A 24049-nucleotide genomic window follows, 5' to 3' on the forward strand; every position below is an offset into this window, starting at 1 on the left:
CAGGTTCTATTCTGACCACGGGATTTATTGTATTGGACTGAACAAACTTTATTTAAGCCCGCAGAATGACGTTTTTACGCGCCTCGACGCGGGCCTCGGCGTCGTCCTGGTGGCTATACTCAGCCGAGACGTGAGCTCGCCGTTGCCGATTCGCGAGTCTCATGCCTTTCGAGCGCCCGTAGGACCTGCTGGACGGCCCAGTGTTGATGTTCGTAGGTGTAGCTCCTTGCGGCTTCTGCAAGCCGTGGCGGAATGGTTCTTGGCGTCGCTTCCACAGGGTTCGTAACGGAGTCCCACAAGATGTGCTTCTGGTCTGCAGTCTCCCTGCACCAGAGCTGGCACTTGTCGGTCGGGTACGCCTCCGGATACATTCGGTGCATCAGACCCGGGGTGGGTAGGGACCCGGTTTGACGCTGCCTTGGTAGCACTGCCTCCGCCCTGCTCAACCGCGGGTCCGCAGGTGTGAAAGGTCCTACGAGAACTGTTTTTAGGCGCTTGATAGGCCTTAGTTGAAACCCACCCTCATCATGCGCCCTCCAATTTTAAAAAGTTCGCTATCCTGCAGTGCGTCTTCGCAGTACTGTTGCCAACACTGAAGCAAACAAGGCTTCGCTTTAAAAACCGCCAGTACATATTATGAAACCTTTTCTGTTCCAATAATTTCGTTTTCACGTTTGTATACCTTACATGTTAACCATTGGCCCTTCACCTTGATGCTCTCGGCGATATGTCAGATATCATCATCGAAGGACTATCGCCCCGCTGCTCTGACGTCAGTACCATTGCTCGCGGGCGCACCAAACCACAAGCATAATGCAACCCAGCCCTCTAGTACCGACACTCCCGCGCCACCCGCGGTCATCGTTCGAACCTACGAATTGCCCCGTCATGAGCTCCAGTGATGCGTACGCCGACGCGGCCACAACAGCGGTGATAATCGTGGCGGCCATTGTGGTGTTCACTGCCCTCTGTTTCCTCATGCATAAGTACAGCCTGATGCCATGCATCGCCAGGCGCAGCCCGCAGCCAGAACTGCTGGGAATCACTGTGCCCTAACTTCCTTTCGTCAATCCCGTGATGAGGGAGAGAGATAACATTTAAAGGGACACTGAAGCGAATTTGTCAAGCTCCCGTTTTTGCTTGCACTGCGTAGACTGGCTCAAATTAGCGCACTTTTCATCGTTTATCCGGTTGACAAATCGGTAAATATTTTACAAAGCGCGAAAGAAGAAAAACTACCATGCGCGGTTTGCGGCGGCCGCACCAACTAAGGCTGTGACGTTGAGAGGAGGGGCGCCGTGATTGGACGATGCCCAAGGTTAGCAATCACACAAGTTTCGGTTTCGGTTTCGGTTCTGTAAAACATAACCAATGGCTTTGTTGGATGGGCATTCTTAATATCTCAGTAATCATCGTACCGCGCTTCTGCCATGTTGTCGGCTGTAAAATGCACAAGATAAGCCTCCCAGGACGGCTTGTAGTCGTAGCATTCACTAGCCGAGACCTACGCAGTGCATGAACGCCCTCCGCGTACCCGAAGACGCCCAAATGTCATGCGCTTTTCGCCCATATTTGGAGCTTGCCTCCCTCATGCCTGTATCCTAAAAAGCGTGTTCGCACCAGGCCAAGGGTCTGTTCATTCTGGCCTGTGCCCACTGCCTGCAAGCAGTCGGTGCTTATGGCAACAGCACGCCAACGAGAACTCGCTAGCGCGCCAGTGCCAGCCTGCGCGCGTTTTGTGAACTAGTTCGTGTAGCCATGAACGTTGCGGCCCCAAAAAAGGTGAACTCAACATAGAAAACATCGGCGGAAAACAAAAAAGTTAACTTACAAAAAAAAAAAAAGCACGTACCCGCGGGGATTCGAACTCGTGACTCGCAAAACATTTGCCGAGAATTCCTAGCGCCTCAGACCGCTAGGCCACGGAGCCGGACACCAACGCCTTGCTAATATAGGGTATATATTGTACAACCGGTTTACACTTTTATTTAGTTTTGGCATTTCAAGCCGCTTAGGTGACTATTTGTTGTACTGCGATCGTGCAGTAAGCGTCGCCCGAGTTTCCACAGTAGCTCACGTCTAGCAATTGCATTTCGTAGACGGAAAAGCGTTCGCAGATGCGTAGTCGTGCTGCTGACCGCTGTGCTTGTTCGCCCAGCGCAAAACGTGCTTCCCGCGCCCTAGTTTTACGCTGTACGGTAAAAATATCAGTTGATTTTATTTGCTTAGTACCTATATTGACTTCGCTGACTCTTCTCCCGCCTTCAAGAGGCCTTATATTTTCCTACTGGCGTACCAGAGAGAGAGAGAGACAAAACTTTATTAAACCGAGCTTGTCTTTAGCGTGAGAAGTTGCAGTAGCGAAGCGTCGCATGTGCAGCGCTTTTGTGAAGCGACCTTGACTTGGAGCTAGATACAGTGTACAAACAAACCAAGTAAAGAAAGGCACATTCTTCCATTCACAAACGTGTCCTGGCTTCGTTTCAACTAAGCGAACGAATTGCGACCAAGCAATTTTTTTTAACCTCCTTGATTGCGACGACCCGCCGGCGGCCGGCGGACGAAACGCTGGGCCGACTGGCTCTGTCGGCCGGGGAGCCGTGCAGTAGGGCAGCCGTGGCGCAGCCAATTGCCAGCTCATCCCCTCCTGACGTCACACGAAAACGCCACAGAAAATGGGCGAGCGTAAAGAGAGGAGGACAGCGTTTTCGAATTAGTTTTTCTACTAAATAAAATCGCGTAAACGCGCCTAGAGTGGTCGAAACATGGCCTGGGGACTCCGGACTACAATTTGCGCTAGTAATCCCGCAATGTTTACATATCACTTCAGTGTCCCTTTAACAGGAAAGAATGACCACTGGTCACGTTGGGCGAAAAGAATGCGGAGGGAGGGTAAGAGAAAATAAACATATGCTGGTAGTTCTCAGTAGACTCATTAACTGGGCCAGTTCTTGGAACCTGCATTTCATGGGCCAGTTCGTGGCGATCGCAATAGGGTTTGTGCACGTTCGCCAGTTCGTTCGGGGGAGGTCTCGCTCAAACAACCCGTGCTAGACCGCTTTTAATTGAATAAACTGCTATTGCATATAATAGTTGTGCATTAGTTTGTTGGGGATCGGGATGGGATTGGGGCGATTTGAATGTACGGTGCGCGGCGAAAGCTGGGCACCACCAAACTAGGTGCGTGAGGCCTGATGGAGTGGTGCTACGGCAGTAAGGACATCGAGGGGGCAGGGCAGGTGACGGGTATGCCACTTGCGAAGTGTTTCGGGTGTGTAGGCTGAATTTTCAATACATTTGTTAATAAAAATTTCGCCTAAGCGGGGAATAGGAGGTAGGCGGCTGAAACAGCCAGCTGGAGTTAGGGCTTTTAGACGTGTGCGTCGGTCCTCCTTGTGCTGGTGAATACGCATCGCTGGGGAGGGAGAGGGGGACCGCGACGGCCTTACCCCAGGCACCAGTGGAGGATTAGAGGGGGAACTCTCATGAGCGGCCACATGGGCCGCCTGGTTGCCTGAAGAAAGTGGTTCGTGACCAGGTACCCAGTCGACGCGGATGTGGGTGTTGTTCCGTTGGAGGAGTTGAATTTTAAATAATTTCGTGGACGACAGGGTGGGTGGAATCATACGATCGCAAATCCGTGACGGCCTCGTATAAGAATCTGTGAGTATGCGTATGTGATGATGTCGCCACCATCCGCGCGCAGCGATCCCGTGATAGAAGCGCCAATTGTCCTCGCCAAAGGGGGTGGTCTGCAGCAGGCCTCCTCTCGCCGTCCAAGCATCGCCACACCTCACGTCGGCTCCCCGCTTCCGTGCAGGGACTCCTGTTCCTGGCGAAATACCTGGCACATAATCTGGCACACGGTTTTCACATACGAGGTGGTTTTTTTTTTTTCGAAATGAGCCAGATCCAGAAACCGCAAGTGGGACAACAAAGACAAACGAACATTTATTAAAAGGGGTGGCTCAAGGCCACATGGGGAAGAGGCGAAAGGGGAGATGAAGACCTCAATAGTGTCCCAACATGGAGGAGTCCTGGGGCGGTATTCTCGAGTTTTGTCCCTTTTGCGTCCCTTTCAAAAGTGTCCCTTTTGGCGAGCCCTGATTGGCTAAAAGCAAACAACCGGAAGTGACGTAACGCAAGCGCAACAAACCTACTGCCAACGTCCATTTCTTAACCGGAAGTACGTCACGATGAAAGGGACTCAAAAGGGACGTTTTCAAAAGGGACAGTTACGAGAATACCGCCCCTGAACTAACCGCCAAAGTGCGGATAAAGTCTGTTTGATGCGGCCCTTCGGACGGATCCAGTCCTCGTAAGCCAGTACCCAGGCAGGCCGATGTGTCTCACGTGGCCCTACGAGACCTATGCAGTCCCATACAAGGTGAATTCTTCTTTTTTTTTTTTTGGTGGGATAAAACTGCACTGACAGGAAAAACTCGGCAAATTTCAGCTAAAAATGGGTGGCAAGAAATCAGTTGAGATAACGCCCTGAAAGCGTGAACGCAAATCGTAGTTCGTATCGAAAATGAGCGAACTCCATTTGCCCAGGGGGAGTTTGCTTTTGGCTTAACTTATCAGACAGTTTGGGGATGTTTTCGGAAGATTTTTTGTCTTTTCGAAGCTGGCTTATTATGAATTTAGGCGATAATTAGAAGATCGGCAAAAGATCTGTCCCCAGAGGTCAACGACGAAGTGAAAGGAAGAAGAAGTGAACGAAATGAAACTGAGAGATGTGAAACAATCATTTTATTTCGTCTTACCCGTCCCTACGAAATACCTCTGGCTATATTTTTTAAATCCATATTTGTCATTTTAGCACTTACCTAAATAGCTGCTGCTCTGAAGCCCTGGAAAATCCCCGCCCCCCTCGAGAATACGAACCACTTCTTTAAGGAAGAACGTACGCGCATACTTCTTTTGACGCGTTTGGGAAATTCATGGCAAAGCAATGAAGAGTTTGCTTACTTCTTTAGTGCCTTGAGGCGTTCGCACGAAAGTTATCCTAGGGAAGAATTCGAAGGGAGCTGCTTATGGTGCCAAGAGGAGGTCTGCTCCCTATGTATACGTCTACTATTCTTGAAGCCCTGTTGCACTTTTTAATGCATTTTCACACAAAAAAATCACACCATGCTTGAAAGTCAATTTAAATGTAATTTTCAAAGGAATGCCGTATCAGCTTGACTGCTGAAATTCAATGTGAGCCAAATTTAAACTTATCGCCCCAATATTGCTGAATTTCACGGCATAATTTTTAATTACTTCTGCCCATAAACTTCCCATAGCTGGCATGTAAAATATATGATATAATACCTTTGACAGCGTTCCATTTAATTCAAGTGACACACTTCCACTTGTTTCTCAAGTTCGCGTTTGGTGGATCTGGCTAACTTAGAATAAAAACGCCTCATATATACTGCTTCATGTTGAAGGCTCGAGGAGGTTTGCTGCTACATTTCTGTGTGAACGCCTTCTAGATAACTAGAAAACCTTCGCACCATGTCATTATAAAGTGGAACCCAGCGTGGCAGAACGCTTACAGAGCCCAGGAACGCAGGAAACAGCACCGTCCCAGTGTTTCTTGGCTTCGTCTGTCTTCTGTCACGCTGGTTTGCACTCAAGATTGTCGTTAGAACTCGCCCCCTTGCAACACCATGTCATTGTAGTGTAAATGAAGGTGGACTTTTACATTTGTTTTATTCGCCGAAAGTAAAGAACTTCTTTACAGAGAGATGGAACCTGCATTTATTTTGCGAGATGTACAAAGAGAGCTTATAAATCGGCAGGCTTTGCCGATATTCAGAAAACCTTTCCCGTGGGTGCTTTGGGCCCAGGCCGGCATGACTGGGATCGTTCGAAGCAGTCTTCAGCGTGCTGCGGTTTCACAGCCTATATGCGGCTGGTTAGAGCTAACCGCTTGACCGAATATTCACCAGAGTGGAAAAAGTTGAATTGTTACGTAATCGGCTACAGAAAGTGCGTTGAGTTTGGACCAAACTTGTCGCTAGATTCCACAGGCAGCATCTTCGACTGTCCCTTCGTTGGGCGCTAAGACTAAGTGTGATGGGGCATAATCACAAAAAGGATCGCCGACCAAAGGATCGCCGGTCCTCTTTTTACTAATAATCTTCTACCCACCAGAAGATATTTCGGCAAACCTTAGGTTTCATCTTAGGTGCGAAGCACCTTAGAACCTCGCTTTGTCCGTGCCTTGGAGTCCGTGTACACAGTGTTACGCACGGGCAAGGAGCATTGGATTGGATTGAAGGGTATTTGGATTGAATTGAAATAAGTTGTACTGGATTTAAATGGATTGGAATAAATTGAATTGCATCGGATTGGATTGCATTGGAATTGTAATACTGTACACACGCGTTGTCACGCATTTAAATGCATGAGTGGGCAATGCCGGTGAACGATCCCCAGTTCTTCGCCCACTCCTAATGATTCACTTCGCTGAGATGCGTGAATTTGTTTTTCTGAGAGGTTTTCTCGCGCATTGTTCCTTCAAATCTTCGGAAATTTTTAACGAGGTTTAATACATCAAGTTCTTTTTTCGCACCTCAGGTTTTGGAACGCGACGTGGTGGCAACCCCGAAGGCGCCGCCTAAGAAAAAAAAACCAAAAGATGGAAGACTCAGCAGCAGACACGCATTCTCAGGACGCCTCTACGCATGATGTCACTACCAAGTCCCGTGAAACGCGGTCCGCACAACAAAGGCCAAAGAGCGAAAGCCGGAATAGCGGAAATCTCCTTGAAGGATAAAAAACCATAGGCACCCCGCCTTCCCGGCTAGACCCCTGGAAGACCAACTAACGAGGAATTCCAGTGGCCCCCTGGAATGAGGAGGCCTTAGCCTAAAGGGCAAATAAAATTTCTCTCTCTCTCTCCCTCTCCCTCTCTCTCTCTCTCTCTCTCTCTCTCTCTCTCTCTCTCTCTCTCCTTGAAGGACGCCTCTCAAAACCATATCGCGGCAAAGCCTCGGTCAGTCGACGACGTACAGGGCAAGCCAAGGTCGTCGTCATTGTTACGTTAGTGTGGCGAAGCCAACCAGGACCATGGGCTGCGGAAGAGCGCGGCAGCCGGGCACAAAAGTTTGCGCAAGCCAGGGGAGGTGCCAGATGAGGACGCCGTCTCTGAGCATGCGAAACAACCATCGACCACCGCTTCCGACCAGCAGGAAGAGGGCAGCGACCCGTCATCCGCTGCCACCACCAAGGAAGATAAGCCATCGCTCAGAAATCCATCGCTCGGAAATGAAACCATGGCAGCTTCCTCGCGGGTTTCCGTCGGCGGTGTGCACCAAACCAGGGAAGACGCTGTCTTGACGTTTCCAAAAATGGCTGCGGCTTAGCTCCGCTAACCTTGGATATGCAAAGCAAAAGCTTGGCTTAGTCTGGTTGAGTTTCGGTTTCGCTTGGCTAACCTTTAATTTAGCAGTACTGCCGACCACGTCTCAAAGCCGTTCGATTCGGTGCAACGCTCACAGGAGGAAATGGGCGAACGCGGCGTTCATTCGTGGCGAACGCACCGTTCCTCTTCGCCAGGCACGAGACGAGTCGCGTGGCCCGAAACGACCCAGCGCCGCATGCATGGGAGGCTCCGGGGGTGGTTGGCTGCCTCGGCCGTAGCGGCGGTGGCGACAGCAGTCGGCGCCCGCATGTGCCAACAGTGGCGCCGGCGAATCACGCGATGCGCTTCGAGGGGTGTGTCTCCGGTCAAAAGGTCATTTGCGCATCCTCCACGAAGTCGCTGGACGAAAGCAGTAAAGCTTTGCTTTAAAAAACACCAAGCGATCGATTGCGGACGCCAGAAAAGCTTGTTCATCGATCACAAAGACCCGTTCGGCGCGCCCGTCCTTCGAAAAATGCAACTTTGAACCCCCCTACATTGTACCAAGCTATGAGACACTTTGGGCGAGACGTATCGTACCAGGAACACGGCTGGTGCGGCTACGCCGGGGCAAACAGCGAAAAAGAGCGCCACCATTTATAACATGAACCGAGTTATCTGCGTTAGATTCATGCTAGCTTGTAAGCGGTGGGATCAACTGGAACCAGGGCACTAATGCAATCGCACAGTATAATTTATTGATAGCGTCCTGTCGTCTGTGTTTTTTCTACTTTCGTCCCTGTTGTGTGAGCGCTTCCATCTTCAGGATAATTTATTGCGGGTTGGGGTTGTCGGCGGCAATACGTATTGGCGCAGCAGAACAGTCCGTGATGATGTGCATGCTGATGTGCATGCTGATGTGCATGATGTGCTGATGATCCCGCTGATGTGCATGCCTTGCGTTCGTCCTTTCACTACTTGTAATATTTACCGTTCTGTAGCTACTGCATGAACATTTCCGTTCATAGGCCGCATGAGATGTAATGAGCGTGCATGGGATCGCAGTCGAAATTTTTAAAAAGTAACAACAGAGGGCCATAAAGACTTCATATTTCAACCGGGAAGAAGTTGTGAATGCGAAGATGTAATTTGCAAATCGTCGTTACTGACTAAAGAGCACTGGAATGCCCGTAGCGGGAACGTGGTCTTCCGGCGATTCAAAATGTTCCTTTAAACACGCACAAACGCTTGCAATAAACGCTGAAATCCTTCCAAATTTTTTTCATTCAGCGTGGACCTGTCCTATCATCTGGCCTTCAGTAACCAAACCAGGAATACGTTCCCGCTATAGGAGGCAGCTCACTGTGGTGTCCTGTGCTGCTCATGGTCTGAACTTTAACGCGTGCAGAAAAATTAGCGTACGCACCTTTATTTTCTCTGCAGAAGCTAATGGCATTTTGCACATTATGCAACACATTCTTCAAAAACACGTTCCTATGTCCATCATCTATGGAGATAGTTTAAGCGTTCTGCGTGCATTGTAATTTAAGAAACTTCAAAAGAACCACATAGTGAATTTAGTGTTTAACGCCATAATTCGGTGTGCGCTCAAAAACTCCAGCTAATCCTGTGCTGGGTCGAAGGTCATGCCGGCATCGCTGGCAACGAGTTGGCTGATCAAAGGGCCGCTGCTGCCGCATTCAGGAACACAGTGGACATGACAACACTACTACACACCGACCTCAAGCAGCACATCAGACATTATCTTCCTGACAAATGCCAAGCACAGTAGAGCGAACAGACAACAAACTACACGTTTTAAAACCAAGCTTGGGAGGAGGCACAATTGGCTCACACAACAGATTCACTGAAGCTGTCTTTATGCAAACGCGGATAGGTCACACTTATGCAACGCACCCACACTGCTCGCAGGATCACCGAGACCACTGGACAGCAGGTGTGGAGAACACCTGTCTGTAAACCACATTTTAAGTCAGTGTAACATACTCGACCCACCACGACGCAAACACTTTCCACAACTCTATAGGCTACATGTTCCTCTCCACCCATCACTATATCAGGTGATCCCATGGTTCCTCTTAAGTTCATTTTAACTATTTGTCCTAAATTCAATTTTTACTGCTTATTTCGTATCACGAACAATATTTGCATGACCATATACACGAGCGTGTTTAGCTGCTTTTAAACCTTCTGTTCTGTACTTCAACTGCCAGAAGTTAGTTCCACTTCGCACCACTTGCTCTTTGCCCTGGTTGGCCTTGCGCCACGAAAACCAATCATCATCCTCATCAAACAATTTATATCCAAATTTCAATTCTCCCGCTGACTTGTGCGCTTCCTGTCATCGGCGATCACGTATCCACGGCTGGTACTCGAAACGATACATAGTAGGGTGAGCAAAGATGCAGCGAATGGTCAAAGGTGTTTTCTTGCGTCGTTTACAGTTCGTCCTCCCAGGTGGAACCACAATACTGATCAGTAGCGCTGTCCGCAGTCGCTTTGTTTTTGACCGTTGTTGTACCTGGTTATTTTTTTTACTGTTTATAGTAATATTTTTGGAAAACATTGGGCATGCCATACAAACACAGTCACAGAAGAATACGTCGCTTATGCAAGTTGGACAGTGGCAACTCAACGCACTACATTAATAGGCTGCTATAACCAGCATAGTCGCTCAGTACGCAGTGGTGTTTCTATGTTTACGTGTCCATTCAAAACTTCTATTCTTTACCACACCATTTCCACTATATCAAAAGAATATGCATTAGATTTAAGCGCAAATAGCTCGTTCTGCAGGCTTGTAAGCGCTGCCTAACTTGCGTTTGTTTTTGACAGCCTTGGTCAATCGCACAGCTGCCCATAATACGCCGTAGGTTCTCGTGAGGGAAACGAGATAGTGCTTGGCATGGCCAGTCCCTTTTCTTCTACTTATAGATCCCATTTAAGCGGTGTTTGTGTTGCGAATCAATCTTTCGAATGAACCGAGCTTGCATTTTCTTCATGGCTTTTTCAAACGCGTTTGTAAGCACTTGCTCTTCACAACGGATATATCCGCAGATACGCCACTATGTGGAACCATAAGCGGCAGCGGTGGCGCTTGCAAGTTCTGCAGCAATGGTTTCCCGCTGTTTTCGCGCCCATTAGTGTGCCGTTCCTCCGAGCGAACGACAGGCGTCCCTCACATAGCGGGTTAAAAGTCCAAATTCTGATAATTGGCTAGCGCCGTTATCTGCCGAATGCGCACCTAATGAGCGAGTCATCGGTGGTGGCGAAGGGCATAAAATGAGAAGAGGGTGGGCGGTGAGAATCAGGAGCGGACAAGCGGTGCCTAATAACCGCTATGAAAACCGTTCGGGTGAGGGGAGGGGGTTGCAATACACCGCTTCGCTTTGACAACGGTGTTATAACGTATAGCCCACCGGGGTATAGACGTACGTGCGCTGTGTATCCAGGTTAGCTTCTGCTTTAGATTAATTTATCTCATCATTTTGACAACTTCAATTGCGGTCATTCAATTCTTCTTCTTCGGATCACCACGCCCTTCAACTGTTGGCAACCGTGGGTCGCTGTCGCTAAGAAGGCGAAGAAGAAGACCGCCAAGTCCGCGCAGGTCGCTCGTTGCGGGATCTCGGCGAATACTAATTCTCCTCATTATCTCCCTGCCTACGGCGTCTTCGGGAAGGGTAATTATTTCCCTCCTACCGCTCGTATTCTTGCTCAGCAGCATATTATATCGTCAATTTTTGTCGTTGTTACACAAGACAGCCGCGTGAACTCAGAAGTGCAGAACGAAGCCGCTGTTTCGATATACTTATAACGTTTTCGGGCAGTGGATTTATTGGCTACCACACGCACGATTTGCATGAACTAACCATTTCGGAGAGCAATAAATCGCACGCCAGCTTGATGTTTTAAATGCACGAAAGACATGTGCGTAGCCAGATCGACCCGCCCTCCTGACGTTTTGTTTTTCACTGTATAAACGCTTGGTGTACTTTTCGGTCTTAGCCTTCTCAAACAACGCAGCCCGCATAGTTAATTACTACACGAGAATACGGCTAACGCAATTTTCGATAACACAGTGATGCTCCCGCATGCTCACAAGATACACGTGGTTAAACTAGCTTGCACAGATGATTCGTGTACAAAAGTTAAGCGTACTTTCCCTCGGTTTGTGCAAATAATTAGAGAAATTAAAAAAAAAAACATTCTAGCCAAATTCTTGTATTATCAACTTGCAAGACTTCGGAAAAAGCCTCTCACATGTTCACACGTGTGAGAGGCTTTTCACACGGCATTATCACTACTAGAAAGGAATTTTTGAGGTCATTCGCGTCACAGACGACGCGCGAAATTCAAAACACCTGCTGACGGCGTGCGACAATTGGTTCCCGCGTGGTACAAGCCAGGCACTACCTGCATAACCTAGCACCATCTACTGGTTGTCTTTCAACAGTCCCGTTATTCTCTTCGGCAACTGCTAAAACGAGCTCGCCGTTCTGTCGCACGGCCTGGCCGTAGTGTTACTGGTTCTGACACTAAAGGCCTGGGTTCGAGCCTCAGTGGTTCCATCAAATCTTGTGCTTATAAAATATATTATAAGATCACTTTTCACTCGCTGTTTTCATATGAAGGGTGGTATAGTATCTTCTCGGAAGTTCTAAGGGCGGGGCGAATCCTTGCTTGATTGACGTTCTGAACCATGCCGGAAGTGATAGGATTGTGTTTAGATGGGAACGGAATATCGCTGACTTCGCCTCTCCACGGAGCATATTGCGCCGAAGGGCAGTAGATATCGACGACAATGTTAGCGCGCGGTCTGATGCGACTCTAACGTTCCCCGAAGCCTCTCTCGAGCTTCATCAGGTTGTCCTCAGTTGAATAAATCTCAGTGGTATCTTCACTACCAGACCTTTGGACTGCTCATCAAACTAAACATTTCTTACTTCATCTACTCGCAGAAGAGTTACTTTATACTCACTCAGAATGTAATGCATAGTTTGGTGTCGTCAACGTCACCGCCACTGTTAAATAATAATGTGTGCATGAAAAAAAACTTTTTTTTTTTGCTTTCATGCTTCGCTGAAACTACATCAAGACACTATTTCATCAAGTTTAAAAGTGCAGTACCCAGACAGTAGAAACCTTGGGACCTTTGAGTGTCTACTTGCGTAAGCCGAAGGGGTGCTGTCGTGAGGCGGGATTTCTTGCCTGTTTCCGCAACGTAGGGCCTACACGTATACGCTTAGAGAGGCTTTTAAAATATTCAAGTGAGGCTTGTATTGATGCACTCGTTTTGTGAAAGCTTGTGATCTTGTTCCAAAAAGCCAAGCGCTGTAAAAATGAAAACGCCTTCCGTGGTCGGAATCCAACCGAGCTCTCTCGCGTAATGAAGCCGATGTGTCGCTTATTGAGCCATTCCGACAGGGTAATCATATGCAAAGCGTTGGGGGTGATCCTTGCGGTGCGTCATGGCCACGGGCGCCGTCGTTGCTATACCGCACTGCACGCCGGGAGATGACCGGCTGATTTGAACTGGGCGCGCTGCAGACTCATGTCCCTGTTTGCGCTGGCGTTGATAGATCGCGCTGCATGCCGGGAGATGAGCGGCTGACGTGGAAGTTAAAGAGGACTAGCCTGACAGCCGATATGCCAACATTGGTTCATCGCTCTGTGATTGTGATTAGGTGATTGTGTGGTGAGCTGCGTCAGCTGCGCGCCTGGGCCCGACCAGGCGCGCAGCTGACGCAGCCAGGCCTGGCCAGGGTACGCCGCTTGGGCAGTAAAGACGCCAGCTCAAACCGCACTTGAACACTTTATTCGCGCTAAGTATGCGAACGCGATGCGCGGCGAGAAACACTGGTGCACAATACAATATACATATAGCTGTGGTCAAGCGCAGAAGGCGCACGGCACAGGTCCTACTTTAAAGCTCATGATTTGATTGTAGGGTTTAATGCGCCGACGCAACGCAGGCGATGAGGCGCGCCGTAGTGGAGGGCTCCGGATTAATTTTGACCACCTGGGGATCTTTAACGTGCGACGAAATCTCGTACACGCGGGCGTTTTTGCTTTTCGCCTCCATCAGAAAAGCGGCCGCCGCGGCCGGGAATCGAACCCGCGACCTCGTGCTCAGCAGCGCAACGCCTTAGCCACTGAGCCACCGCGGCAGGTACTTTAAAGCTCAGCTTCACGGCCTACAAACTTCTCAGCTTTCGCTACTACGATGCAGAACTTCTTGCGTTTCGCCCTGGTGTTCTTGGCGTCTCTTTTCTGCAAGACCCGCCGCGGTGGCTCAGTGGCTAAGGCGTTGCGCTGCTAAGCACGAGGTCGCGGGTTCGATTCCCGGCCGCGGCGGCCGCTTTTCTGATGGAGGCGAAAAGCAAAAACGCCCGTGTGCACGAGATTTCGGCGCACGATAAAGATCCCCAGGTGGTCAAAATTAATCCGGAGCCCTCCACTACGGCGCGCCTCATCGCCTGCGTTGCGTCGGCGCGTTAAACCCCACAATCAATCAATCAATCTTTTCTGCAAGGCGTGACCCATATCGCCAAGGGAGATCGTTATCGCGCATGCGCGCCCCCAGTCGTGCCGGGGTGGGAGGTGGAGAGAGAAAAAGTGAGAGGATGACTATTTCCGAAGGGCCGTTACGTTTAGGAGCGCCATATTAGCACCGAAACTAAAAAAGTAGCATCGGCCTGACTGCTTCTGGCTTTATTCGTTTTTTATCCATCGCTCGCCGGCATTTATTACGACTGTAAGTAGTGGTTTAGTATCGTGAAGCTTCTTTCACGCACAAGTTAAGAAGTACCAGCCTTCGTAGAGGGCAGCCGCTTGCGATAGCGTCCGGACTCGTCATCGGCGAGGTTATGCGCAGGAACAGCTAGCCGAGTGTAGTAGAGGATCACCCTCCAAGTCGTGGTCATCGGCCGCCGAAGATGCTGCGGTGGTTATCGGAAGCTGCGGCTTTGCACCAGCTTTTTTGTTGCTAACTCATTTGAGAGCTGCTCCTCGCCTGAAAAACGTTTTTCCCCTTAGTTTGATATGACAAATATAAATAAAAAGAAAACAAATAAGAAGAAAAGGGCGCGCCATGCACATTGTTTATTTGTGGATTCAATTTCGCTGTGGCATTGCCGTGTGATGCCTCGTGGAGACAATTTCCAATTTTGGGGAGTTTATAACGCGCCGAAGGTACACCTGGCCATAGTGGAGCGCTACGGACTAATTTTGTCCACCTGGGGAACTTTAACCTGGGCCGACATCTTCCCACAGTCGCGTTTTCACTTACCGCTTCTATCTGAAAAGCAGCCACTGCGGGCGGGATTAAACCCGCGTCCTTGGTCTCGGCATCACGATGCCTTAGCCACTGAGCCACCGCGGCGGGTGCCTAATTACCAACATAATAAGCGCAAAGCCTCAGCGCCTGATTAAGTAAATCACGCTGTTGTCCTCACAATTCGTCACCAGAAACGTATTTCCTCAGCAGACACTGATCCAACGGCACGGACATCTTATTTGAGTGACCTGACGTTTCCGCACATGCCCTTTCTTGCACGCTAGTTCTCTCTACGCCCTCGCCTTTATGTGAAGCAGAGACTATGGCTCGTCACCGTGCTTGTTCTCTGCGGCCCAGACTCGTCCGTTCCTTCGCCTGCACCATGACCGACTTGGTCGGAGACAACGTGGCCATGGCCCTGGTCGCCCTGGGCGCCATGCTCACGGCCGTTCTCATCTGGTTCTTGATGCGGAAGTACCACCGCGACCACCCCAGACTACTGGCCACCCCGACGCAAATCGCCACACCCCCGACATCGGCCACTCCCGACATTAGTGCGCATAGACCGTCTCCGCCAGCGCCCCATGCCGAGACCAATGCGGAAGGAGCCGTCCCCAAGAAGGCGAGTTCTGCAATTACCTCAAATTTTGCGAGTATTCTCTCTCCTGTGGAAGTGCGGCTGTAGAGATCTAGGAATACCTCTTCTGCGGACGCCCACAGCGGAGTCCAGGTGCGGCAGCTCGCGACATTCCGCTCCCCTGTGGCTACAAGCCTGCTACTTCCTGTAGCCGCCCAGAGTTATCTACTGGTTCACTTCGAACACTCCGCCTGTTCGCAGCTGCTGAAAAAAAAACCCTAATGTGCGGCCTGATTATCTTATGGGAAGGGTTCGGTTTCGACCCGAACGACCTGGGTTCAAGACCCAGCAGTGCCAAAAGTTTTGCGAAGATCCGTAATTTTTTTACCGTAAAATGTTCTATTGCGTAAATTCTAGGTATCCTTTTTGTGATTAAAGGTGGTTCGGTAGCTTTACGTCGGCTTTGGGGCGGGCAATACCAACACGTTCAATTAATGTTCTGCATAGCACTGGAAGTATCTGACATGCACCTATATCGGAATAGAATATCGCGTGTGGCTCGGCCTGTATTCACCGCATTGTCGTGCTCGTGTACTTGACCTTAATCCACCTCATCCATTAACACACCTTAATCCCTAATTACTATGAATCGCTAAGCAATCATGAATTAATCTTGATCTAGAATAATACATCGTAAACCAGATAAGTCGCACCTTTATTCACGTTACCAGTCATTACTAATCGGTCATTTGGCAAGCATCAATGATCTCATACATGGCTAAAGTGCTTTGGTGCGCTTGTGCCCCCCCCCCCCCCCCCCGTTGGGTCACGTGGGTTTTTGTACAATTCGTGTTGACGCCGCGGTCATTCAAGCTCACATTTCCCTGGGACATATAATAATGTTTTTTTGTTTTTTTTTTTGTCTTAATAGACCACAGGAAGGCTGTGTTCCTCGCAAGAGGGAGATTGAAAGCGCTGTACCGTTTCCATCTGCAGCCCCCAAGCGGAAATGGGACCGTCGACAAAGCACCGGCTGCCAAGGCTGCTGAGGCGGACGCCAAGCGGCGTTCCGGAGGCGCGTCGAAGCATCGCAAGGGATCCCTTGACAGCTCTAAGGCATCCACGGCTACGGAACGACCTACTCGCGACACGCGCAAGCACAAGGCCAAGAAGGGCGGCAAAACAGCGATATCGCCTGTGGACTCCGGTACGGTTCCCTGCTTGAACCTGCACAGCAGCCACGGTCCCAGAGATAATTTGCGTGCTTCGCCCCAGCAAATTTAAGTTTTTCCCTCGACTACGACTCGCTAACACCTAAATGAGCTGGGAATATTTCAGAGCATTTTTCCCTAGAGCAACTTTACTCAAACTCTGATGGAATTGCGTGTTATAGTTGCTTTATTTTATAACGAGTACATCGGTTCGTAGCAAAAAAGATGCCGTAATAAAAAAAGAATCATGTAGCTGTCGACCCGTGTGGGAACCAGTGTTTTAGCGAAGCTGTCATCAGGGTTTGCGCTGATTATTGCTGCTTTTGACTCCGTGTATTGACGTCGTTCATTGGGCGATGCAACACTAGGGATGTTTCGGCACAATGCAGTACCGCGATTGTTCACTACCGCATTGTTTACGCATTTTTCCACTTCGATATTACGACACGGTGTGGACTCGCCTTCAAAGCTATCCTTTGCAACGTACCGAATCTGTTCCGTTTTATGTGAACGACTGGAATTCATGATACTCACTCTGCGTGTCATCAACTAAAGATTTCCTGTCATTCATCTTCCGTCACAAGCAATGCGTTGAGGCCACGCGACTTCGACATGTGCTTCAATCACGATAAGGCAATTTCAATGCAACTGCACAAACCCAAAAATAATAAGGACTTTACTTGGCATCAACGATACATGATGAAGGAGCCCTGCAGAAAAAGCTGGCGTGATGCCAGCTTCACAAAGCCGCAGGGCCCCTTCCCCCTCCCCGAACACGAGGCACCAGCCGTCACACTTTCATAAAAATATTCGGGATCATACGCGTGAAATAAGGTCTACGACAACAAGAATCGTCAGTAAACATGTGTGATAAAACGAAACGGTAAAGCTTGAACGAAAAATCAATTTCAGAATTGCGAAAAATGGAGGCGCATTTGCCTTAAAAAAGGAAGCATGCACGTAATACATCCGATTGAAGCATACGAGCAGGTCTACGAGAACAGTGAGCAATACAGGTGTAATGATTGATTGATTGATTGTGGGGTTTAACGCGCCGACGCAACGCAGGCGATGAGGCGCGCCGTAGTGGAGGGCTCCGGATTAATTTTGACCACCTGGGGATCTTTAACGTGCGCCGAAATCTCGTACACACGGGCGTTTTTGCTTTTCGCCTCCATCAGAAAAGCGGCCGCCGCGGCCGGGAATCGAACCCGCGACCTCGTGCTCAGCAGCGCAACGCCTTAGGCACTGAGCCACCGCGGCGGGTAATACAGGTGTAATGAATTGGTACGCATAATCCTAGAAAAAAATGATCAATTTCGCAATGCGAAATAAAGGCGCATTTGCCTTGCAAACACAAAAACAGCATCACAAAAAAGAAAAATGCCTAATTTATCGCTTTGGCGACACCACAATACAACACCACATACATACCCACAATACATACTCACAATCCGAGGGTTATGGAGAGGGCGGGTACTATGCCATGAGAAGTGTGTCTCAATCACAATATACTTTTTAAATTTTACGTTTCGAAATTTTTGTTTCTTTATTTTTTGTGTGTGAGTCCGCCTCCCCCCTCCCCAATAGGAATCCTGCGTAAGCCCCATTGCCCAGAGATAACCTCTCGCACAGAAACGGTGCACAGTACGGCGCAACTCCCAACACGTTGGCGCCGTGAGATAATGAGGGGTCCTGAAACTTCATTGCATCACGCGCACACACACACACACACACACACACACACACACACGCGCGCGCGCGTGCGTGCGTGCGTGCGTGCGTGCGTGAGTGCGTGCGTGAGTGAGTGAGTGAGTGAGTGAGTGAGTGAGTGAGTGAGTGAGTGAGTGAGTGAACGTGTGCGTGCGCGTGCGTGCGTGCGTGCGTGTGTGCGTGTGTGCGCGCGTATGTGTGTGTGTGTGTAACGTGGGAGGCATGGTGGCAAAGCGAGCCACCTTTATTGCTGACTTCGTATTACTCGTACATTCCAATCGCATCGCAACTTGATTTGGCTGATTTACCTTTCCAGTTACCTCTACAACACCATGTCTCTGCGGGGCGTCACATTTACACTGTTACGTGACGCTTCCGAATGTACTAGAGACACAGCTTCCAGAGACGCTCGTGGGCGCGTTGATCAACGAAGAGGAGGACACTGTAGGACACGATTTTGAGCGGCCTGATTTTAGATGCAGAGCATCTGATTCACTCGCCTTGTCCCTCCGGCGTCGTCGTCGTCGGCGTTGTCCGCCCCTCCCCCATTCTCCTCGCCGCGCCGGCTGCGCTCTCCGCCACTCACCCCCTCTCCTTTCCGATAGCGAACACTTTCTCGCGAGGGGTATTGGATTGGATTCGATTGGGTTGGCTTGTATTCAGTTGGATTGGCTTGGCTTGGATTAGATTGGATTTGGATTGGATTGGATTAAAGTGGATTGTATTGAATTGTGTTGCGTCATAGCCGCGGCACGTGGCGTCATAGCCGCGGCTCTCCTCTCCGATAGCGAACACTCTCTCGCGAGGGGCATTGGATTGGATTCGATTGGATTGGCGTGGATTGGATTGGATTGGATTGGATTAAAGTGGATTGTGTCGGATTGTGTTGCGTTATAGCCGCGGCACGTTGCGTCATAGCCGCAGCAGGGGGTTCACGGCATGTTTTACGCGATGGGAGAATCAACCTAACGGAAACAACAACGGAACCTCCTATGCGTCGCATCTACACAGGGGTTCCCGCGAGGGGAGGTGGGAGTTTTTGTACTGTTGCTGCAGTCTGTTTGTTCCCTGCTACTGTAAATAGTGTAAAAATTCTTTTCGACGTAATATTATGTGAAAAATGCTAGTTGCAAACGCGCAACCATGTTTACGGGGTGCCTTGGAAGAAAGTATACCAGCCTTCGTCATGTTGTTTATCCGTCAATGCGTCAGTAAACGATTCGGTCCGTACCGTATCACGTGTGGGCGTCCCTACCTAAAAAGCTCGCAAGATACAACGTTTAGAACCTGTGTTTATAGCTAATCAAAGTTACGTCAAGTTCACCTGCGCTCAGAGATGCAGTTTGAGCACAAATTCTTGACACGTTGCCCTAAAGTACTACCCCATACGTTCGGTGTTCTGAATTGCAGCTCTAACTACTCTAAACATCAAATCTGTCGATTGCAGCTGTAGAAACGTATTCTGAATTTATAATCGTTCCCATAACTGCGTGATCCAGGTATTATACGGAGGACCAAGATGAAGCAACTGAAACCGGCGTCGCCACCTAAAGAGGCCCTGCCAACCAACGCGGCCTCGGACACCTCCACAACGGCCGCCGGTTCCTCCCACGCTGCGGATGGCTCGGGAGCTTCGCCGCCCCGGCAAGACGCAGCTCCCGTAGCGGAACCTCGGTCGTCCGAAGCCAAGGCTGTCGTGGAGCGGGTGGTGGTGGCGCCGTCATATGCCGCAGATCGCCAGGTCGATGAGAACATACGCGAGGCCCGGGCCATCGTGGAGCGCCGCGCGTCGCGCGTCTCCTTGGTGCCGGCGCCCCCTCACCAACTCACGTCCGTTGCGCCGGCGGTAAATACTTGTTTAGGGCGGAAGCCCTCGTTGCTCAATTGCGCAATACACCGGCGTCACTATTGCTCGGGTGGTAGATAGCCAGGACAGAAAACTGCGGTTGATTCCTCTGTCATAGGAATTGGTAAAACACGAAAGTGAAATGCGCAGTGAAATCTGCAGCTGAGCATGATTTCCGCTCGGCGCCTGTCTTGTGAATGTTCTTGGCGAGCGACGTCCTGCTGGCGGGTCGCTTTGGCAAAGGTGTGCTGGCGTAATTTCCGTGACGGATATGACGTCACTGAAATCTTGGGGTACCGCTGCATAAAACACTGACGTGTTAAAATACAAAACCTCAAAATGAACAACCTAATTATAGCATACTCTTTAGTATAAAGGTTCCTTTATACTAAAGGTTCCTTTAGTATAAAGGTTCCTTTAAGACCCGATGTGCAAGGGTGCACCCTTGACAGCCGGCTTGCTTCGTTGTACTAGCGTCACTTCCGTGACGGATATGACGTCAGCGAAATCTTCGTGAATTCCGGAATAAAACACTTCCGTGTTAATACGTTTCAGTTTCGTATGGGAATGGAACCCTGGCTTCCAGAGTGCAAGCCAAGTGCGTTATCTCCAAGGAGGTTGTATAAAACTTCTGGAGTGGAGACCGCCCATAGCGGGCAACGCGGGGAGCTAAAGCCGGGCGAACCGGTCGGCGGCCATATTGCCGTGGGTAGAAAAGGCGCTGCGCCGGCAGGGACGCTGGAGTGCGGTCGCGTTTGTTTGGCTTTACAAGGGAGAAAACGATGGTAAGCTAGTTTATCGATTACGATATTTGAGGACAGACTGAATTTTGCCTTACGCGTAAGGTTTTCACGTATCATATGGTTCAAGCAGCGAGTTCGCCTGTGTATATCTTACGGTGGTCAACAGAGCTGTCTATGCAGGAAAACGCGCAGCGCTATGCTAAAGGCACCGCCCCTGATTTTCTTTCAATAAACGTTTATTCGGTATAGCTAAGGCTATAGACCGCTCCATTAACATTAAAATTACCTCATGTTGCGCGCCATGGCAAGAGGTTCCGCATTATAAGGTTGCTATTAGCCGTGATTTCACGCTGGAAGTGCGGGACACGCGAAAGCGCGATTATTTGACGCTTGTTTCTTTTATCAGCGTTGCTAGGATTAATGAATGCTTATTCATTAATTATTAATAAATAATAACGCAGTAGCGGTTCGAATGGTTTTTAAGCAGTACTGCAAGAATCATATCCATCAGGATATTGCAATCTTTATATGTAGTGCAAATGCACGTTTTCTGGTTTAAACAACATGCCCAGTTTTGCCCTTGCCGAAGAAGACCAAATTAAGCACGAGCTTTTGATTGATTGATTGGTTGATTGATTGATTCATTGTGGGGTTTAACGCGCTGACGCAACGCAGGCGATGAGGCGCGCCGTAGTGGAGGGCTCCGGATTAATTTTGACCACCTGGGGAATCTTTAACGTGCGCCGAAATCTCGTTCACACAGTAGTTTTCGCTTTTCGCCTTCATCAGAAAAGCGGCCGCAGCGGCAGGGAATCAAACCCGCGTTCTAGGGATGAGCAGCACGGTGCATTAGCCACTGAGCCAACGCGGCGGGTCTATTTCCAGCTTTTCAATCGTATTTTGTGAAATGTATTTGGCACACACTGAAGCACATTAAAGCAGGTTTTTTTTTTATTGCGCGTGCACTTTACAGAAGGCATGGGACAAAATTAAGGAATTATGAAATGCGTGAGAACATAAACCAAAAAAATCACATGACACTCAGAAATATACCTGTTACTCTAAGGAATACAATTTAAGGAACCACAAAACAAAGTATTTACAGCAAATCTCAGGAATCATGAAATGCCGGAAGAATATTAAAAGTGAAAAATCACAATGCACTCACAAATATAAATGGAACTCTGAGCAATACAATTTCAATAAACACAAAACACTGCAAAACTAAGAGGAAATGTACAGGAGGTATTTACAACAAGGTTTAGGAATTATGAAATGCCGCAATAATATGAAAAAATTAAAAAAATCACAATGCACTCAAAAATATACACGGAACTCTAAGCAATACAATTTCAGGAAACACAAAACACAGCAAAACTAAGGGGAAATGTAGGGCAGGAATTTACAAAAACCAAGTATGAAACTGAGCACACACTTAGTGTACCCACTGGGTGTTCATCGGAACCTTGCTGTACTCAACATTTCTCACTGATTTTTGAAAATGATGAGTCGGGACAGCATTGTCCGCACCTTCCCTTTGCAGTTCGCCAGGTTGGTTTCCTTGGTGATGTGGTGAAGCCGAATCTTCAAGTAGTACTCTGCAACCATCTTCGAAAGCTTGTAGATGTGATTGTCGAGTGGGTCGCAATGCCGGAGATGTGGCTCAAGCTCAGCAAACCGCGTTCTCTCTAAAACCATGGTTAATATCTCCGTAACCAATCCCGCACATTTCGCATGCAACTGCCGCACGTTTTCGCACTGAGTCTGCAGCAATCTGAGGGCCTTTTCTGCAGCTTCACAAACTTGCAATACATCCTGTGAGGGTGCCACAAGCCCAACGCGAGTTTTTGCTTTGATGAGGGCAGCAAGCTCACTTGACTGTAGAGCAGCAACACACTCTTGGCAATGCGTACTTGCCGCAACTTTTCGCGCAACAAATCCGGCAATATAGGGCACAACGGATCCCACTACAGCCGGCAGGCTTTGCGGTACATCGATACGACACGTGTAGTCGGTATCGTCATCGAAGGAGTCCTGTGCTGCACACTTTCTATCCTGGCTGACTGCGGTTGACTCCAGTTTGCTGACAGCACTTGACACGTTTAGCACTGCGACAACATCCGCAGCACAGTTCCCGGCATATGAGGACTTCAGTCTGAATAAGCAGCCGCTTATATGCTGCTTTAAATTGGGAATCAGTTGGGTTATTACAGAAACCACCCCTTCCTCTGATGCAACCAAAAAATATTTCTAAGTGATTGTGGGACAGTTTGTGCGTAAGAAGGTACCTGATTCTCCCTGTTAGTACGAGCTCATCAAAGAGACTTTCGATGGTACTTATACAGACGAGAAGTCCCAGAAACCCAGTTTTCTTCAAACTTTCAATTAAAGGACGTCCACTTGCTTCCTTCAGTGCCCTAATGTAGGTCTCTGTCTCCCGCAGGAACGCCTTCCACGAAGCAGAATTCTCACGGCGCAGTGGGGCTTTGTACGACTTGGCTAGCGGGTTCTTTGAATTTAGAAGGTCAAAAAGCCTGTCAAAAATGCGTATAAATTTGGCTGTGGCGCGTTCACCCTGAAACTGAGGTAACTTTAAAGTGAATTCGCAAAAGTCAAGGGCGTCAGCTACCGAAGCACTCAGCGTTTGGACAGCCAGCCTGACCTTCATTTTTTGTTTTGCCCATTCAAGGTGAACCTTAGTAAGCTTGTTACCAAGGTGCAGGCCTTGTTGACGTTGTAGATGTTCTAGCGCTTCAATGTACTGCCATTTAATGTGCGAGCCATCACCATCAATTAGATGACTGGCTGATCCCAAACAGTTTCTTACTAGCTTCACCATATGGCAGGCGTCCAGCATCACATGGACCTTCTTTGAAGAGTCAGAAGGATGGTCGAAGCTAGTTTACAATGTGCTTGAGCGGAAGTTCAACTCAGCACCGAGGCATCTTGCCATAGCGAAGTTTGAGGCAGCTCCATCAAAAGTAAGGGACACAACATCAACTCCTGCAGCTGCCGTTCTTAAAAGGCATTCTTTAGTGAGCTCTGCCCTCTCTGACCCCGAGAGCGCATCAATAATAAAGTACCCCAGGGGCACCTTCAACCTCGTGTTCAGGGCCACTAACATGAATACACACACATTTGTAGCCTCGGGAAGGCTGTCATCAGACAACTCCCCTCCGAAGTCAACGTAGCCGACGACTTTGTTGCCGACAAGCTGCACATGTTTCTTTATGGACATTTCATCCACCATAAGGGCTGCCACCAGTGGGTCATTGTGCCCTTGAGCCACATTTTCCAAAAACGTAAACGCTTCAGATGTGAAC

The 24049-nt window shown here is 49.1% G+C and overlaps 1 protein-coding gene across 1 annotated transcript; it reads left to right on the top strand.

Annotated features, from left to right (window-relative positions):
* Positions 1-888: 888 nt before the first annotated feature.
* On the top strand, positions 889-23419 carry LOC144139002 (uncharacterized). The gene is made up of 5 exons (XM_077671503.1): positions 889-986; positions 14994-15258; positions 16210-16420; positions 19637-19967; positions 23416-23419. Exons 1-5 carry the CDS (start codon positions 889-891, stop codon positions 23417-23419), a joined length of 909 nt encoding a protein of 302 aa, XP_077527629.1.
* Positions 23420-24049: the final 630 nt, after the last annotated feature.

Source organism: Haemaphysalis longicornis, unplaced genomic scaffold, assembly GCF_048455015.1.
Source record: "Haemaphysalis longicornis isolate Haplotype H1 unplaced genomic scaffold, Haemaphysalis longicornis Haplotype H1 scaffold_5, whole genome shotgun sequence".
In the NCBI taxonomy this organism is placed as follows: Eukaryota; Metazoa; Arthropoda; class Arachnida; order Ixodida; family Ixodidae; genus Haemaphysalis; species Haemaphysalis longicornis.

Coding starts and splice junctions, on each gene's coding strand:
- LOC144139002 (XM_077671503.1), top strand. CDS start 889: ATGAGCTCCAGTGATGCGTACGCCGACGCGGCCACAACAGCGGTGATA. Junction 15,259..16,209: donor AAGGAGCCGTCCCCAAGAAG/GCGAGTTCTGCA, acceptor TTCCATCTGCAG/CCCCCAAGCGGAAATGGGAC. Junction 16,421..19,636: donor GATATCGCCTGTGGACTCCG/GTACGGTTCCCT, acceptor TGCGTGATCCAG/GTATTATACGGAGGACCAAG.